Here is a 20110-nt window from a genome sequence, read left to right as displayed (position 1 = left end):
TTGAAGAAACTTAAATAGCTAATCTGCCAGTATTTTTTTCCTTAGAGCATTCAAAACTAAACATTAGTTTAGAAAACACAAATTAATGCATCAAAATCAACATGATCCAAACAAGCTATTTTTTTTAAACTTTACTTTTACTGAAAGAAAGAAAGAAAGAAAGAAAGAAAGAAAGAAAGAAAGAAAGAAAAAACTGCTGTGTAGTCTGTGTTCACCAACGCTGGGGAAATTGTCGAAGAAGCACCATGCATCCCCAGGTTTTCTTCTTTCATCAAAGGAAAATGTCTTCTGGACATCGTAGACTTTCCAGAGCAGAGATTCAGGAAGCTGTGTGCTCCTGACTCCAGAGCTTTCCTTGTCATGCACTGTTGGCTACACTTCGCCTTCAGAATTCCTAGGCTAATGAGACGTCTCATCCTGTTCTTGTCTCTTTATAGAACTCAATACCATATTTTGGTAAATTTCACTTTATGGAGAAGGGATGGTCGGAAGCCTGGAAAAGCTGCAGCTGCAGAAGAAACTTCTAGTGGGTGTCATCAGATAGTGCTCCCCCCGCCTCTCAACCAGCCTTACACACCAGCCGCACTCACAGAGCTTTAAAAAGTTCTCGGGCCAAGTCCCTGGACAATACTTAGTCTGTTTGATGTGAAGTCAAAGCAAAGATTCTTCCTAAAAGCTTCGTGAGTGATACTACCATGTATCTGATGCTGAAAAGGAGGGGTCGTACCTGAAGAGTGACATTAACGAGACCCCAGTAGAGGAGATCACCGGGAGGACCATGCGTCTGATGGATTTGCTACAAATCCAGCAGCAGCTCCCTCTGATGAGATGCATGCACTTTACTGGGTCAAGCAGATGTTTAAACTAACAGGCTCTTACTTGTAACATGAAGTGGCAATACCTACCTCACAGGACAGTTGTAAAGTTTAAACAAGAGAAGGTACATGAAGCAGTTAGTTTTGCACCCATCCCATGATACTCATCTGCCCACATCTGTTAGGCTCATTACCCAGCAGAAGTCCTCAGTGTACAACCACATCCGAATCATAAGAAAAAAAAATGAATAAATAACGATACAACCGACAGCATTTGCTAAGCCTCTTCTGGTTGCGACAGCCGTGCTCGGGCTCTGACGGCTTGTCTCCTCACCGTTTAAGTGTGTTAGTTCACTTCCTGTCTAGACCAAATAAATGTAAACACCAGCTGCTTGCAGGGTGCGCCAGGGGCCTCGTTTCTTGACAGAGCTCAACAGTTAAATTCCAAAACGTAGCTCTGCAGCATCAGGTGAAGATCTCACATAACTTTCTTAAACGTATCATAAAGGTGTGAGCGGTTTGATGATGAAGCACGTTTGGAGAACACGGAATTGGAAATGAGGGGCGAGGAACTCAACTCTAATAAGAAGCAGATACTTGAAACAGTCTTTGAACGTAGATGTAGCAAGTGCCCCCCAAACCTCACTAAGACCAATGCACCTGAGGCCTTCTTTACAAAACAACTGTAGTGACTGACTTTCCAGTACCTGGGCATGTCTGTGGGAGACGTAAGGAAGTTTACGCTATCAAGAACTGTCAAAGAGCAATAGCAAGTAGTCTGGAACTCCCAAGCACACCTCACTATTCCCACAGCTCCTTTCTGTTTGAGTACCAATGTACAATATCACTTCAGTCACAAGGCAGCAGCATCTTGTGTGGACCAGATGGCTAGGAAGGCAGATTTGGGGTGACCCACAGACATGACAAGCTAAGACACCTATCCTCACTTATTTACAACAATGCTTGTCCTGCCGGGGTTGGTACTGGGGAGATCAGCAAAGTAGGCTGCTTTGCACGAATACAGAGGCAATGTCCAAAAAAAAAAAAAAAAAGGAAAGTAACGGTGATGAAAGAGTCAAAAAACCTTTCACACTTCTCTGATGTTCTAAAACAAAGCCTGCCTGTTCTAGCAAGGGCAGTGATCTCAGTGGCCTGAATGATCCCCTTACAAGATCAACACCACTCAGACTGCTTTTCCGTCATCTTTTAATCTCAAAAGCATTTGCCCTCTAGGCATTCTATGAAAGACATCAGAAAAGATAAAGGCCCTTTGGCTTCCTGGAGCAGGTGTCAGGGCAATCTTACCTTGCTACAGAAGTAATCCTACCAACCACCGTTATCAGACTTATGACTCCTTCCTGGGCAGTTAAGAAGTCCTTATGGATGAATCATTTAACTGTAAATGAAACTTTAGCTCTTATTCCCCTTGAGAGATATGATCCAGGTTATGGGATCATAAATAACTGGTTATATTAAAAGACCTAAAAATGATACATCACTTCATTGTAAGCAAGGAAGTCTCCCCCACAGACACCAGACAACACTGTGACAGGTCACAGGAGGCAGAAGCCTAAGCTTTGTTTATCTGAGGGACACTTGCTTCCGGCTCCAGGTGCCTCACTGCAATAAAAGCGGTTCTGACGCCAGCAAGGAACAAAGAAAACTTGTTCCTGACATTGAGGAGCCTGTCTCAAGAGCTCTGCTGTAACGTCAACTCAAACATGCTAGCTGATCTTCAGAATTCCCGGCAGGAAATGGTTTAAGCAAATCTGAGGGCTTGTGTTAGTCAGTGAATGAAATCTGTCACTCCATTTCAGAGGACCCCAACAATGAAAGATCATCCAGTCATAATGAGACAATTAAGAAAGAAAACAGAAAAAAAAAAGGAAGAAAGAAAAAAAGAAAAGAAAAGAAAGCCTCATGCAGAAGTAGGAAGGGTGGACACTGCACCGTCCATCAACAGACATAAGAAGCAGTATAGAGACACACCCGTACGGGTATGGACCACTTGTGAACTATCTACTGGGTGGGAATAAGTTAGAGTGATGTAGGACCACATATACTGCTAGAGGCATTTCTCAAGAATCTAAAAACAACAACAACAACAAAACAAAACAAAAACCTAAGCAAGTTCTGAAGAATTCTCTGCAGCACAGCAGCACTCTTCAACAGCCCTCACTCATGGGCACCCTACAGTTCTGTATCTGTTCTAATTGCGTGTGCATGTAAACCGGTAATAAAAATATGGGAAAGCCAGGGGAGGTTTCTACAATTTGATGTTGGTGCAAGGGGACATTTTTATCTGAAGCTCCCTTTGTGCGCAAGGAGATCTCTTATATACTGCTCATTATTCGTTAAGCCCTGAACTAAAAGACATAAAACTATTAGATCACTTAGAGCCATAAATGTGTCTAAAATGTTATTTGTAGATTCTGGGCGAGGAAGGTGGGCTTGGATGGGGAGCTGTACGTTGGTCAGGCTAAATGGACAGGTTCTTGATATGATGTGCGGACTTTATTTTGAAGTAGTGGGGGGCTTCTTTACAGAAAAAGAAATGATGGAGTAAGAACAGTGATTTAGAGGGGACCCCCAGCCCAAGTGTGTGGGATAACAGTCCAGGAAGATAACCCTGACAAGCAAGGATGGTGCTGTTAGGCCAGTTCCACTACTACTAAAGATGGAAAGAAAGATGGGGTGGTCACCGATGTTGAGTTCCATAGCCATAAATTCAGGGACTGACAGTAGCACTTGCATTTGTGACCAGGCCATGATTGAGAGACCTATAAATTGTGGAGTCCAGAGCATGAGAAGCAAGGTGTTAACAACATGAAGACAGGAAATGTCAGAAACTCCCATAAAAGCATCTAGAAGATGCTTAAAAGAAGGAAGATGGAAGGGGGGGGCGGTTGGAAAGAGTATAGCAGGGTAGAATAGCTAATAGCATCCAACTTTGGGACTCTCTATTGTCTGTCTGTCTACCATCTATCTGTTTATCCACCTCATCTCTCTCTACATATATATGTTTGTTTGTATATACTTATATAAATGTATATATACACCTGTATTCATAATCTAACATTCTTCTACACATCACTTCAAAATATAAGAGGTCAAGAAACTATTCTCGATTAATAAACCATTTAACGAGCCATGTTCCAGGACAACATTATTTTCAGTATGATGTCTAAGGTTGAATGAATTGATCTCTAACTCCACAAAGATTATACTTCCTAGGGCAACATCAATGTGTCTGAAACATAATTGTGGACTCTGGAAAAGGAATTCAGCCATACATATGCCCGTAATGGAGAGTGGTCTCCTGCCATCTTGGACGGTCACTCCTACACACTTCAGCAGAGATCTAACTCAGCTCACAGGCCCAGGATATATAATTTTGTACCCAGGGTACCACTGTCCTGCTAGCTACTCTTTATTCTGCTGCTCTAAGTCCCGCCCACCTTTTAAACAGAAGGCTAATCCCTTCAAGGATAATCCCCGCATCCCCAGGAAGTCCCCCCAGACTAACAGGAGATTAATTTAAACAGGACTGCTACTAAGGGCACAGAGTGAGACTAGGTACCAAGATAGCTGATTCAATTAGTGTTAAGAAACAACTGTGGCTCTCTCAGCGGGCTTGCATGTAATCGAGGTCATGACTCACAGCCTGCCCTTTAGATTGCCAGAAACCTTAACTAAACTGTGAGGCTTGCAAACGTTGGTCTCGGTTGACTCTGCTCAAGCTTCGAGGAGAAGAGGGCATGCCAGGACCCGCTACACCCTCAGCGGTGCTCACTGAAACTCAGGAGACCTGCTCATAGAGAGCCCTTACACATGGATGAGGAGGAAATATCCTTGCTCTGAACCTGGGGTTTTCATGAGGATATAAGGATGGGAGTCTGGTTCCATGAGAGAAGCCCAGTGAGGTCAAGTGATGGGCCAATGAGACGAGCTCGGTGGCTAAGCACCGGACCATGGGGATGAACCTGTAAAGGTCGCAGGAGCCCAAGGACTATTGAGGGAGAGATGCAAATCACAGCCGTTAGTTTTTCTCTGCACTAGGCCAGCAGCAGCAGCAGCAGCAGCAGGATCCTGCAGTTACCTGAGGTTTCTTCACCTTAATGATCCAGGTGGGTGGGACAATAACCGCAGCGTGAGCCCCCAGGGAGCAGGGTTCCTCGATATGATGCAGCATGAAGCAGGTGACCTTATTGTGAAACTGAAGAGAGAAACAGGCTAGTAAGCAATTCTGAGTAAGTGGTAACTCACAACAAGAAGGGATAAGCATATGTGTGGTGTGCGCACGTGCACACAAACACACACACACACACACACACACACACACACGCACACGCACATGCACACACACAATTACACATATACACATAACCATGCATCAAAAGCACAGACATCTCATCAGCATTCAACCAGGAGCTCAGAGAGAGGAGCGATTCGATCCAGACTACACATAGCAGTTGCTACCAGGAGCCTAGCAGGATGAAGCCTGCTCAGGCATTCAAACAGTTAAATGGACTCTTTACAGAAGGGTGCTAAGTATTGGGGTGCTCTGCTAGTCTAACTCCACACACACAACTGCTTCTAGTAGAAAACGTTGAGGAGAAAATGAAGACAAAAGGGAAGGCGATGCTCACTTCCTCTTGCTTTTTCGTTCTTTACCATAGTTATAAATCCTCTCAAGTAATCACTGCAGTTTAGGGGGCCTAGAAGGAAGCAAGAGGCCTCTTCTAGAAAGCCTTTAATCTCAGAGGTAACAAAACACAAAGAGGTTGCTTCTACTGGGCTTATCTAGAGCCCTTAGAAATACAGCAGCGCTATTACACTCATAGGCTGGAGGAGCTGGTTCATGACAGCAAGGAAAGAAACATAAACTAAGATCGGCACCACAGTGCCCCAGGGTGAGGGGCTTAGCTCACCGCTCTGTTGTGAGGCTGGCACTGTGACATTTCAATCACCTTTTGCCTGTGAGGTGATAGTCATGTGTGGAGATATTTCACTTCTAATAAACATAAAATCAGCTTATCCAATAATTAAAGGACGTAAGTTCTAATCATTATGATTTTTAAATTTAAATTAGTTTGAACTTGTATTATGCTTATTGTAACCAACACAGAATTCACCATTTCTACTGGAGCTATTTAAAACTGAAAGAAACCACTGATAATGACAGTGTTGGGGAGAACAGGCATCAATTAGGACTGTCTGAGGAAAATTGGCAAACATAGCTAGTATAATTTTATTCTATGCTATTACAAGGACTTTGTTTTCAGTTCTGCATGTTGTCAAGATCCCCTGTGATCCAGTAGTTAACTTATATCAATTAAGAATAAAATCCTGATGAAATAATTAATAATTCAACATGTCACACATTATTTGGAATCTGCAATCAAATTAAACCAAAGGAATGTCATGTCACAAAAATATCATTTGAATACCTTTTCAAATTGATTGTTTTTTAATCAAATTAAACCTCAGTACATGCCCATTGAATTTCTACAGTGGCAAGGTCTTCAAACCTTGCCCAAGCAACTCTTTCAATATATACTCGTGTGATCTACAAGTTATAGACTAAGTGGTACACTCAGGACTGTGTATCTTTAAATTTTGGAGTCAAGACATATACATAAGAAACCCAGCTCCCTGGCCCAAGATTTTCCTTCTGCATCATAAGAGGGTCAGGTTTTTTTTTTTTTTTACATCAAATTTCCTGGAAGGAATTACTTGTACGACTAAAATATATCAAGACTGCAATCTATACGAATATATTTTGCATATAAGACCTTGCAAAGTCAGTTTCCACACTTTCTGGGATAGTAAAATCACGTGAAACTGGCCCAAGCTCTACCACAATGGTCAAGTGAAAAGTCAGTCTCTGTAGTGACTCAGTTAGATGACAGATTAATGCACAGGATACGGATGTTCATTTTAAAGTGCTCCTAATGAATGGACCCTGCACAAGACATCTGACTCCAGGGTCACAGGAGCAGCAGTCTATCAGAACAGACCTGCTGTTGCGCTGCATCAGCAGTAGGCTCTTAACAGCAGAACAACCAGCAGCACAGGCAACATTAGGGGCTGGTTGACACTTCGTCCCCGAGGGACATTCTCCTCCTGTGACACAAAGTTTCACTAGAAGTAGGTTAGCCTTATACTTGTGGACATGCTTTTTAAACAGAAGCACACAAGTTACCTGTGTGACAACTGAGATGAAATGGAAATGCCAAGAAATACAAAACGTGGTATGATGGTGGTGCAGCAAACGCTGAACTCTGCAGCCCAGTGAGGGAGTTCGTACCTAATAACTGGAGCCTCTTGACCAATGAAGGCCCTGGGGGAAGTTACGGTACTGCGACTGTTAGGCTGAGTCTTACAGACTTGCTATGATGCCAAGAGTTTGGCCCACAAAAAATGTCAACTGCAAGTTTTTGAAACTACATCTGTTCCAGGCCCTTTGCTAGTTTGTAGACTTGTGAACCTTTAATCTAGCTAACACAACACAAATTATTCCTTTCTGGTCTTCTTCATAGTAAGTGGATGATATATATTTCTGTCTACACAGACACTCAGAAAAGTAGATGGAAAGTTGATGTGCTAGTGCAGGCATGTAATCCCAGCATTCAAGTGGCCGAGGCAGGAGGATCACAAATACAAGGGTAGCATATTATACATAGCAAGACTCTATCTTTAAAAAAAAAAACCAAAGAATAGATAGACTTGAAAGAGGAGAAGAGGGTTAGCAAACTGTTTCTGTAAAGCCCGGAGTGTTGGAAATACTGAAGTCATCACTGAGGTATTAATAGAGTTACCCATAATTCAGGCGTGATTGGGTATGGCTACGTTACAATTACTATAAATAAAAATAGATGGCGGCCATATTCGTCCCTGGATGCTATAGTTTGACAACTGTGTTAGAGTTAGATTTAAAAAAAAAAAAATCAACAACAACCACAGAGGCAAGCAAATAAGAAAGTGCAGCATCTGTTTATGACAGAGGGGTTAAGTACTTTTAAGAGCAGATAAGATAGAAGACAGAAGATTTAGAAGAAGAAGAGGAGGAGGTATAGAAGGAGGAGAAGAAAAAAAGAAGAAGAAGAGGAGGAGGAGGAGGAGGAGGAGGAAATAGGACTTTACCTTGGGATCTTAATGAGTATATATGATCAAACATAATTTTAGTGGGCACATGGATAGCTACAAAAAACCATGCAGACCTGAAAAACAACACGAGAGCCATTCATTCTTCTCAGCCCAGTAACAAAGCCGCCCACATCAAGACCAGGGGACCGAAGATGCCTGCACCGCTGTGTTGCCAAGCTCACTCCAGGCTCCTCATGTTGTACAGAGTATGAGGAGAAACCCTTAGAAGTCTAGTGGACATGTGGGAAGGCATGTGGGTGGACTAGGGAAAAGGAGGAGTAGATTCTAGCCCCAGGGTGAACCAGGGAGGGTTTCCAGTCTTTTATCCCAGACTTCAGGTGGTATGAAAAAAGTAATTTTTTTCTGTTTTTTTCCCCTCCTTATATTTACTTTTATCCTATATTTTTTCTCTCTTTCTTCTTTTAAGAATGTTGTCTGTACTCAGATAGTCAAGTTTACCTCTTCTCAAGTCTCTGAGGGAGTTGAAGACCAGGTAGCTTTGTTTTTACAATGAAGCTTAATTGTTTAGGGGTTAAGATGTTTTTAGGTCTAGATAGGTGTCAGGTGTTCTAAGTTGATAATGACAAGACATGACGGAGACTGATTTACATTCAGAAATTTAGATGCACTAGATAGGAAAGATGTCTTCTTCAAGGCTGTCAAATACAAATAGCCAAAACAGTAAGAATGTAACATTTATATAATTCCTGATTGTGTCACAGTTCTTCTTGCCATAGGTAATCTATTATATATATGTGTAATAATATAAATGTATACATACAAAAATAAAATAATTTTAAAAAAAAGAAAAAAGAACGGGGAGTCAGAAACCCAAGCGCTGGCCTGGCCAGCCACGGCCACGCGCGAGCCCACATCGCTTACTTCAGCCCACACTTACCGCCTGCTTGCACCAAGAGCAGCTGATGGCCACGATCTCTTTACTGTGGAAGGAGAACTTTTGCTGGAAGCCCTGAGACAGTAGGACAAGAGACAGAGACTTTAAAACCTCTTTCATTAGAGCCCATATTTGCCCTCCTGGGGCTCACTGAAGTGAGAGGCCGGAACTGTCATCCATTGCTATGGTAACCATTCCTGCAAGTGCCACATAGCACTACCCTCTCCACCTCCTGACATGCATCGATTTTCTACTTCTGAGCCATCTGGAGCGTGAGACAAAGGAGGCAGTGGTATCTCCCACACCGTAAGCTACTCTAAGCCAGCCACACAAAAACAGGGGATTTTCCTTTAAAAAGGTGTCATATATAACGTATGTTCACACACACACACACATATATATATATATATTGTAAACTATATATTATGAACTGTATATGTTTTAATTGAAAGAAAGTCATAGCTTCCCCTGGTCATATACTATAGATGTTTTCTGAGAACAACCCAGGAAAAGAGAAATTAAATATCAGAGGCAGTAACTAGATGTCAGGGTCCTTAGATCAGCGGTTCTCAACCTTCCCAATGAGTCAACCTTTTAATCCAGTTCCTCATGTTGTGGTGATCACCAACCACAAAAGTATTTTCATTGACACCTCATAACTGCAATTAGGAATCGTAATGTAATTTCTATATGGGATATGCAACCCCCTCCCCAAAGGGTCACGACCCATAGGTTGAGAACGGCTGCCTTAGATGACCCAGCAAACTGACTCTCCTGCACAGGTCGTCCCACACAGGAAATAAACAGTAATGCCTAAAGAATTTTCTCTCTGGTTTATCCATTTTACTTTGCCTGTGTAGTTTCCCTGTCAAGTCTAAAAGACTCAATTTTGCGGTAGACTTCCTCATCTTCTGGCTCTTACAATCGCTCTGCAACCTCTTTCAAGATGTTCCCTGAGCCATAAGTTTAGGGGGGTGTACTTTAGGTGTATCATTTGGAGCTGGGCACCCCATGGTGAATTGTTCTCAGCATTCTGACTAGTTGTGGCTTTCTGTAGTAGTCTTCGTCGATTGTGAAAAGAAGTGTCTTTGGTAGAGATGACAGCTACCCTTACCCACATACATAAGAATCAGTATCTAGAATGCACTTAGGGATTATCACAGTTTAGGAAAGTGGCAGTAGTAGACTCTCCTACGAGATCTCTGGCCTCACTAGTCCCAGCTAATTGGTTAGGTTCCCAGTAGCAGGCATGATTTTCCACCTCCTTAGTTGGCCTTATGTCCCATTTAGGTAGCTGTTGGTGACCACCAAGATGGAAGTGCCACTATTCCACCTTTATAGATATGCTTCTGTGCTGGTCCTTGCTGTGGCTCATAGATGTCGCAGCTGAGCAGGACCAGTGAGTGCTCTTTTCCTTAGGCCGCTTGAGTAGCACTACAAAAGCTAATCCTCAGGGAGGAAGTTGTGAGTCAGATCCAGTTCAGTTCCTCTGTGTTTTGTGTCTCAAGTGCTCAGTGTCTCCAGCAATGGGGACTTACCTTCAACTTCTAGAAATAAACTAAGTGCAAGAGAAATTGCCTATATTGGCAGTCTTTTAGATATCCATGACCAACGACTCTAAAGGAAATTTCTCATGCCTGACACTGGGGATTTTGCTAGATTCTCTATGGCTCTTGGGTGCAACATTATCACCATAAGTAGCATAATTTCATTTAAACTCTGTGTTTGTGTGCATGTGTATACATAGACATATATATATATATATATATATATATATATATATATATATATATATATATATATATATATATATCATGTAAATTTAAATAAATATAAAATAACATAATTCCTTATGGCCTTTTCAAGCATCATTAGTATTATTGCATTATTATTATTCCCTCCTCCCTCACTCTCCTTCTATACTGACCTCCCTCCCCCACCCAATTAAAGCCCTTCCCACAGAGGTGATCAAAAAGAGAAAGAGAAAAATTGGAAACATGGCTTCTTTATTTTGATTTGTAAGACTCTCTTGGCTTTGTAATTACTTCTCCATAAAAATCAACAAGAGATATTTTTACTCACTGTTCAGCGAAGAGTTAACTACCCTTTGAGAGCCTCCTATCCTTCAGAAAGGTGCTTGGGACACTGGCTCTGGGCTAGAATCTGGTATCTTACCCTTTGGGAGGCTTTGTTCACTTCCCAGAACAACATGAATGGCTCCTGGCTGATACTGTAGAACCTCTGCTTTCCTCGCAAGAGTCTAGTATTTTGTTCTGTGTTATGCAAAACATACTTAGGGAAACAAGCCTCAGTGAAAGTCCTGGGCAGAGTCTTAGTGAGACAGGTAAATAATATTTATACATGTTTCCCAGCTTACTGCTGGAGGAACTTAGCATATACTACAGGACTCCAAGGGAAGCTGGTGGTAACTGGTTTCTTCCAGGCTTACTCTGTTTCCTGTTTCGCTGACCTTGCTTTGTGTCTTTGTATTGTCATAAACCATAAAGAGGATTTCTATATGCTGCCTTCTGCAAGCTCTCTTGTAAAGCACAGCACCTCAGGTGATCTTCAGGGCCCCTGACATGGCCTCTCTAGCTATGTCTTGCTATAAGCCTCTTTCTGTCAACAGCAATGGCTTTTCCCTGGGGCACTATCGCTTCTGTGTCACACATGAACTGAAATACTGGGTCAGCTAGTACATCCACATACCCACGGCAATCACCAGCCCACCTCCAGTGACGAAGTGTCAAAACCCTGACAGGAATATTATTGAGAGGATACAAAATCTAACAGGCTAGAAGATGAGGTGTGCAAGGCTTTTCAAAAATGTCAAACTGCTCAATATGTCCCAAAGAGGCCAAAATGGCTTTATGTTACAGACACTCAGAAAGTTCATACAAGTCACCTTTGAGGGAACAAAAGAGAAACAGACGGCACATTCCTTCGGAGCTGGGACAACAGTGATATTCTCTGATCATAGCAGCAAGTGTGTGAGGGATAGTGTGATGGAGCTAGGATGGGGTGGGACAGCACACATGAATTTCTCAGACCCTGGACCCCATGCCCGTCCAAGTATCCTGGTGTGTCCCCTGCTCACTGCACAAGTGACACTGTGCTTGTGTTATGACTTGTCTCTGTATCAACAGGCCTTTCCCATGTATTCTTTACTGTCAAGAAGTAAGCTGGTATTCTTTTACTGGGTGCCTCCTGATCAAAGGCTTCAGTGACACCTCTTTTCTTGAATAGCAAAGCATTCATTCAGGCATTTAGCACCACCCACAATCTTCCCAATCAACTTTGGATTGTGTGTGTGTGTGTGTGTGTGTGTGTGTGTGTGTGTGTGTGTGTGTGTGTGTTCATCAGTCACTCTCTATTTTGTCTTCTGGGGCAGGGTCTCTCACTCAACCTGGCACTTGCTAATTCAGCTAGTGGAGCTAGCTACTTCGGCCTAGGGATCACTTCTCTCTGCCTCCCCAGAGTTGGGATTACAAGCAGTCAGCCAAAAGTCACCCAACCACTGAGTGTTTATGTGGATGCTGAGGTTCCAAACTCTGGTCTTCACAGTTGCCTAGCAAGCACTGTATGCACTTAACCATCTCCCTTTCCCCCTGATCAACGCTTTCACATTAATATTCCACTACTATTGTAAACACATCTACAAAGTGAGATTAGACCTAATTTTATTCCACATCATGCTTTCTTCTTTTAAGTTTACAAGTCTAGGCCCACCCTCTTTATTCTCAGCCAACTACCTAGAAAGCTGTCAACATTCTGTATAGACTATCTGCATTTCAAATCCATGACAAAATCTAAGAAGCCTTCTCAAATCACCCCATTTTGCATAATCTCTCCATTGGCTGTGTTCTACATCATCTGCACCTCACGCTGGCCACTATTTCACTGTCTTGACTTATTGGTGGTTTGATATGCTTGTCTCTCTCCAGTGCAACTGTAAGGTCCTGAGGTAGGACACCCTATATAGCTCTTAGAAACTTAGAATAGTTCTTTAAATATAATGGGCACAGGGTACATGTTTCGTTATTAACAGAATGAGAAAGTTGCTGTTACCACATCTTAATTCAGTCATAAACATATTGCTCTCCAAGTTTTAAACATTTTACCCGAAGGTATCTGAAACTATGCCTCCTCACAGTGCCCCCACCCAGGCAGATAACCAGCCCCTACACAATGCAAACAGGCTGGACTTCTAAATTTCACCGGTTTTTTTGGGTTTGGGTTTTTGTTGTTGTTGTTGGTGGTGGTGGTGGTGGTTTTTTTTTTTTTTTTTGTTTTTTTTTTTTTTTTTTGGTTTTTCGAGACAGTGTTTCTATGTGTAACCCTGACAGTCCTGGACTCGCTTTGTAGACCAGGTTGGACTTGAACTCACAGAGATCCCCCTGCCTCTGCCTTCCCAAGTGCTGGGATTATAGGGATGAACCACCACTAAATTTCACTCTTAAGTGCTCAATATTGCAATGTTGTTTGTGAGATAGCAATAGGGTAAAATGTGCAGGTGTAGCCTCATTGAGAGGTCTGATAAATCTTATGACCCAAGTACCAGTCCCTCAGTGCATACATAGCAGACTGATGTTCATTAAATAGAAGCAGAGGGGTGGGAAAGCTGAGAACAGTTCTTGCATCTTCTTATTGCCTAAGTGACTTTAGGCAAATCATAGACTTCTATCTTCTCTCAGAACCCCAAAATGGCAACAATTCAAAATCTCCTCCAATGCTAATGAGCATCGAATGACACAATATATTCAGAAGGTTGTAATACTATCACCTACACACATACGTGGGGTGTCTATGTGAATATATGAGAGAGTACTTTCACTGCTAAAATCTATCAGGGGGTGCTCCTCTACCTCCTCCCCCAAGAAAGCCTTCTCCTTTCTAAGAGAAGACTGGGCACCGCTCTATTCACTGATAAACTTGAATGCGTTCAGTTGCACTCTCCATTGTATTGCATATTAGCCTTCCAGCTTCGAGAAGAAAATAAGTACACTCTCCGGCGGTGCTGACAGCCAGACAGATACCCCAAACAAACAAGGCCAGGCACAACGAGGACACTGAGCATAATGGTTATGTAGAACTGTGACAGCTCCCTGGGAAACGAACCTCCCGATAAGCAGCTTGGTGCTCTATTTTGGTTTCTATTCTAGCAGAGGCACAGAGACCACGGCTTCGGGTGATTATCTAACAACTGGACATCAACAGGACTAGTTCCCGGCCTTTGTGGGCCAAGTTCCCATATACCACTTGCTATGGAGAGACTTAGCCAGTCTCTTGAGCATAATAAAAGAAAAAAAAAAAAAAAAAAAGCCAAATCCTAATCACTCAGGCTTAATTCTGTTCTGGATCTGCTATTATGGCACAGACAGATTCCCTGACTGAATTTCAAATGACTCTGTGGTTTTTCAGAGGAAAATAAGGACATGGGCCCAGATGCTTTGGACCCAACTGACTCCAGACTTAAAAATATCAACAAAATGACTCTGTTGGTTTCTTTAGAGATTTTTTTTTTTTTTTTTCAATCAAATTGAGCCTTTGGAATCAAGTCGAAATAGGACTTATTCTGAGTGACTTTAAAGGCGGTTGCCTCTCTCTTCCACCATCTTTGGCACGTAAGAAATGACACTCAGTTTCACAGCCTTGGCTGGAACTAGAGAAGGGAGCCCCATGTGAAATGGGTTGCATTTATTTTATAGATCTTGTGTTTAACTGAGGCAAGCGTTAGAGAATCTCTTGGCTCGAGGCCAATTTCTTGTTTGATTTGATCCAATGCAAGAGCAGATATTCTACACGCCTCGAAAACTTTAAAAAACAGCAAAATAAGTCTCTCCAATGTCCACCACTCATGGAATGGTAAAAAAGCTCAAATCCAAGGAAATTATAAAATAAGACTCAAATGATTTGCCCCATTAGATTTGTCTTTAAAGACAGAACTTCATGTAGTTTCATTCAAATATTTTCTAAGTCTTGATTTCACACTAGTATCTCTGAAATACTTATAGTAAGTGAGATACAAAGCTCATGGTTACCCTGACCCTAACCCTTACCCACGAAGCCTAGCCCCAGCCCATGACACAATCTGCAGACTGTGAGCACTCTGTTCAGTAATGACCAAACTGTGTAAGACTTTAAGTGCTGAGATTATCCTTAACCTAGAATTCCCAGGTTTCTTAAGTGAAAATATTTTTCTGTCAATGCAACAGGCTAAAATTATGATAATGTTCCTCAGTGGAAATTCATTTCTACCACTGATTGACTCATAATTGATACCTTTTCCTGTGAAAAATATCATTTTTCCCTGAAAATGTTTTTTTAAAAAACCCTCTTGAATTCCAAGACAGAAAGCAGTGGATTAAAATAGTTTAAATTTTATGCTGTAAAGTAGGAGTGATATTAACATAGTTATTAATGAGAAATCAGAGCAGCATGAACGGAGTCATGTAACTGATAATCACACTACTACCCTTATCTATCAAGTTGAGGAAAATATCCTTCCACCAGTGGGACTAAATACAATTTATTTTTGTGTGAGCCTTAACTCTTTGTGTACATATAATATACATATTGATACATACACATTGTGCGTGTGTGTGTGTGTGTGTGTGCGTGTGTGTGTGTGTGTGTGTGTGTGTGTGTGTGTGTGTGTGTGTGTAGACAACCGAGAAAGACTTTAAAATTCTCTGAAATTAGTCAGGCTCTGTTCCTCCTGGATTCATAGTTGTGTAGGAGGGGTGAGTCGGACATGTTGCCAGACTGCTGACTTTGTTTTGGGGTTGTACTGTGTCTAATCTTCTAGAAGGCATGTGAAGGTATCTTAGAGGCCGTATGTACCTCAAAAGGCCTGGCTACATAATGCCTATAAGCAGGAGGAGTAGAGTGGGAGAATTTGAGTCTGGAGGGTACAGGATAAAGAGGGGCCAGACTCAGATGCTTAGACAGCTTCTCTGGGAGGGAGCATTCTTCTATAAAAGAATATGTTAGTTTTGCTATGTTATGTTAGTTTAGTTTGTTAGCCAGCTTTGTTTGTTAGTTTGATAGTTTTGTTATGGTAATGTTAGTTATAACATAACCCTAATTATGTTACACATATTCTACATAATTGTTGAACCGATAATAGCTGAATTATCAGGAACCCCAGACAACAGTTCCAACACTAACACTCGAATGAGAACTTGAACAAAGGAGTGATCCATGCTATATACTGTAGAGGTGGCTGAGTTGTAGTACCAGAGGCAGAAGCAAGTGAAACCTCACAGAAACCGCCAGCTAGAGACCGCGTTGTGTACAGCACCAAAGCCCAGTGGACCAGGGGCTACATCATTGACCAAAGCTATACTATCTGTGCTGCTGAGAAAGTCATCATTGTGTCAAGAGGCTCACAGGCAGAACTTCTTTGAAGCTTAGTCCTGATGGGAAGAAATGCCTCACAGAGTGAAAAGTAACAGGAACCCGAATTACAGAATTGCAAAGCCATGGGGATGACATGACAGCACTCAGCCATCAAAGCACAATGCTTTACTTGCCGTGGACTGATGCTGCAAAGGAAAGTGGCCTAGAGAGAATACATAACCAGTTAGTATGCACACCATGTACTGAGCTACTGATAAACGAGATATTACTCAGTCAATAGAATCAAAAAAAAAAAAAGCGTGGAGCAAGGATGACAAGAATGGGGAGTGGGCAGATGGAGTCACAATCTTTTGTTCTATCCTTGCTAATTATCAAAGTTGGAATCCATGCGTTGAAGGAGCAGGCAGGATCCCTGGGGCCACAGCAAGGTCCATGGTAGTATTTCACTGCCTCTAATTAAGAGGACATGTGGCCATAATGTAGGTAGTTTAAAACCCAGGGGAGAGAAGTCTTCAAATAATTTGAAGAAAATTGGTAAAATGTTCATGTTAACACATCTATCCTGATAGTGAGGCACCATCACTGTTCTCCAGTATCCACAGCAAGATTGTAAGAGGCCCAGGTTTTATTCTGTTCTGTTTTGTTGTTGTTTTAGAAGATATAAGATTCTGAGTTCTGTCTCATGTAAAGAGAGAGAGTGAAAGGAAAGGATGAAAGGAAAGGAAGAAAATGAAAGGAAGGGGAAGGAGAGAGAAAAAGAAGGGTACTAAGAGGAAAAGGAAATAAGAAAAGAAGAAAGAGCAGAGGGGAGAAGACAGAGGCGAATAAAGGAGAAAAGAGGATGAAAAGACAGGTCCATCCTGGACTAAGGCTGATCTGCCCACTGGTTCTGTCTGGCCTTTAAATATATAATAAACAAGGGTACACTGATAGCTGGCAGATCCCAACACTGTTTTCTGGGCCCCTTGTAGAAGGACCAGGATAGCAACAATGCCCAAGTGAGCCTCACGTAACCCTGCCAGCCCCACACAAATCAAAACTATGTGTTCTCAAAAGCTACAATGATTAGGCTTGAGAGCTATGACACCAGAATTGTTTTACGAATTTATTTATTTTCCTCTGTGTGTCATATGTGTGTTTGTGTGCAACTGGTGTGTGTGTGTGTAGAAGCAGAGGTGTACACTCCTACGTATTCCCACCAGTTCAGGCCCTACAAAAACCAAGATGCTACTGAAGAAAATGCTGAACTATCATGAATTTATCCAGCATGCTGATGATAGCAACCAAGTTCAGGATTGCTCAGCATTTAATATATGACACGTGACTATTGATTTGTTGGATAAATTCTTTTCCAGCCCTCTGTGAAAGGAAAGTTTGAAAAACATTTTGCACTTATGTGTAGGGTTAGCAATGTATTTTTTTTCGAGCTTGTAATTCCCTTGGATGTAATCCAAGGGCAGTGACAAATACTGAACCAAAGGACACTCTACCCATCACTTGTTCTGTCATATCAGTGACATCATGTTAAAGTGAATGAACAGGAAATGTCAGATGCATTGAAGGCCTTAGAGAGAGAAAGAGAGAGAGATGGTAGGCAGACAAGCCCTACAAGCAATCAGAGATGGCTCGTGTTAGTGAAGCTATTTCATTCAGGGACCCAAGGCATGTTAAAATATACTCTCCAATACAAAGAGCACATTAGTGCATTTCAACATTTTTGTCAACTTCTTTGGTTTGTAGAGACAGGGTATTCCACACTCAAGAATACTGACTGTCATCATCCACTTGGTGGATGATATTAAGTGTTTCTAGCTCACAGTGGAATCCAAACCAGGAAAGAGCTTTGCCACAGGCCCTTTCTGCAATAACAGCAGCCCTGCCACTCCACATGTTTAGAGTGACAGGGGAGGAGAAAGGAACCCTGTGACACACACACAAAAAAATTACTACACAGATTCTTGGATTCCAAAACAAATGTGTGTCCTCTGCAGGAAAAAAAAAAACCCTGTACATCCTGCAAAAGCAGATAATGTTATGCTGTTCTGCTTTGGTGCAGGAATTCCTGGCTATGAGTAGCCAGGTGTTGTGAGCTGGGTTCTGACCATAATAAGTGGAACTAGCTGAGCTCTGGTATGAGTAGGCCAAAGACTCCACCAGGTCGTGTCTCAGAAGGCCCATATCATCTCTTGTTACAGAGTCGGGGTTTTCACTACATGAATGAATGTATACAAGACTTTCCTGGCCATCTGGAGGAGGCAGGAGCATCTGAGGTTGGGACATGGTGGGTCAAATTGGTGTGTAAGTTCAGGACAAAAGTGGACTCTGGATGCACAAGATCTTCTCAGTGTCCTCCAGAGACACAGTGAGGAGTCTTCACCATGGGCATAAAGTCAGCTGGAACAACTGACTTGTGCTCACTGGATAAAAGGATAGTGGCCTGACATTACAATATAGTATGGCTTATAGTGATACTGAATGGCTTAGCTAGTTCGTCAGGCACAAAGAAAAAAAAAACAAAAACAAAACAAAACAAAACAAAAAAACAAGAGGTCTGGAGAGAGTTTTGCGAGTAAATAAATAAATGAGCATAAAACCCACGAAGGTCATTGTATTGTGTGTTACTAACCACCAGAGAGAATTCACCTTGTAAGAACTAAAAACATAGCTATAACTCTTGGGGCCACGGTCTGCTGTTGCTAACACCAATTGGTTCTGAGGGGATCACCTTCAGTAGCAGTGAGAGATGCTACACTCAGGTCCAACAATGTGGGCATTGTCTCACCAAAAACCTACTACTGCTCCTAGCTACTTTCACTGCTGAATGTTACCTGCCAGTAAGAGACACCAACTCTGAGCACCCATTGTGGCATCATCTCTCAGACAGAGCAACCAGTTAGTTAGAAGAAAACTGATGACCCTGAAGCCTGTGTTAGAAAGGGCAGCAATGAACTCATCCTGATTGGAATCTACACACCTACGGCGTCTGGGATGCCTGGGCAACACTGTCCCACTCCAGAGAAAGCATTTCACGGGAATGGAAGTGCAGGAGTTGGGATGTGACTGTGAGATACGGTTGTTCCGTCATGGAACATCCCACCCAGACGTTCCTCTGTTGACAGAGATACAATGGTCCTCTGAGGCTAAATAAAACAGAGCTCTGAAACGATATTCCGCAAGCACCATGCTCACAAAGGCCATGACCATTTCACAGTGCCATGCCTGCTGGTTTCTTGACACAAACATCCGGCCACTCTTCAAGTACGCTAAGCAAGCCCTCTCTCATTGAGCTCCAGCCACTGTTGTTTTATTTTATAAAGTTGTACACCTTTTTATTTGATGTGTAAAAGTACTTGCCTGTATGCAAGTGTGTGCACCGTTTGTGGGCCTGGTGCCCACAGGGGTAGAAGAGGACACTGGATCCCTGGGGACTTCAGTTGCAGGTGGTTGCGAGCTGTGGGAAGGGCACCTGGGTCCTCTGCAAGAACAGCGAATGCTCTTAACCACTGAGGCATCTCTCCAGTCTCACACTGCTCTACTTTTCAATTGAAGAGGTCTTTTATGACACCACTGTCTGGAGTGCCAGGTGCTCCTAGGCTCTACACCAAGGCAGAGTAAGAAGTGTGCTTTTCCTCAGAAAGTGAATCAAGAAAAGTGATTTGAAAAGGCAGTGAGCAGTGAAGACCACAAGACATAGATGATGGGGTCTGCAGGAGGCAGCCAGATAGTGAATGGTGACTGAAAAGCCCTGGCGCTTCTCTTCTCCCAGCCTGGGGAGCCAGGGGACTATGTCAGGATGTCCCTGAAATGTGCACAGCTGGTAAAGGTCATCGTGTTGGCATCAGAACTACCTTCTCTGGGCAGCCTTGCCCATTCGCTGGCTGCTCCTGTG

General features: G+C 42.5%; 1 protein-coding gene across 6 annotated transcripts in view; it reads right to left on the bottom strand.

The window, feature by feature from the left end:
- Positions 1–20110, bottom strand: part of Dgki (diacylglycerol kinase iota) — a 438758-nt gene that overhangs the window by 216621 nt on the left and 202027 nt on the right. For all 6 annotated transcript variants that reach the window (XM_051151727.1, XM_051151728.1, XM_051151723.1 and 3 more), the window contains 2 exons: positions 8863–8934; positions 4915–5031 (listed from right to left, as the gene is read on the bottom strand). In XM_051151727.1, the coding sequence (XP_051007684.1) occupies positions 4915–5031; positions 8863–8934 (189 nt within the window). The remainder of the gene's footprint in view (positions 1–4914; positions 5032–8862; positions 8935–20110) is intronic.

Source organism: Acomys russatus, chromosome 10, assembly GCF_903995435.1.
Source record: "Acomys russatus chromosome 10, mAcoRus1.1, whole genome shotgun sequence".
Classification (NCBI taxonomy): Eukaryota; Metazoa; Chordata; class Mammalia; order Rodentia; family Muridae; genus Acomys; species Acomys russatus.
Note: the sequence above shows the minus strand (reverse complement) of the source record. Positions and strands in the feature narration are given on the sequence as shown.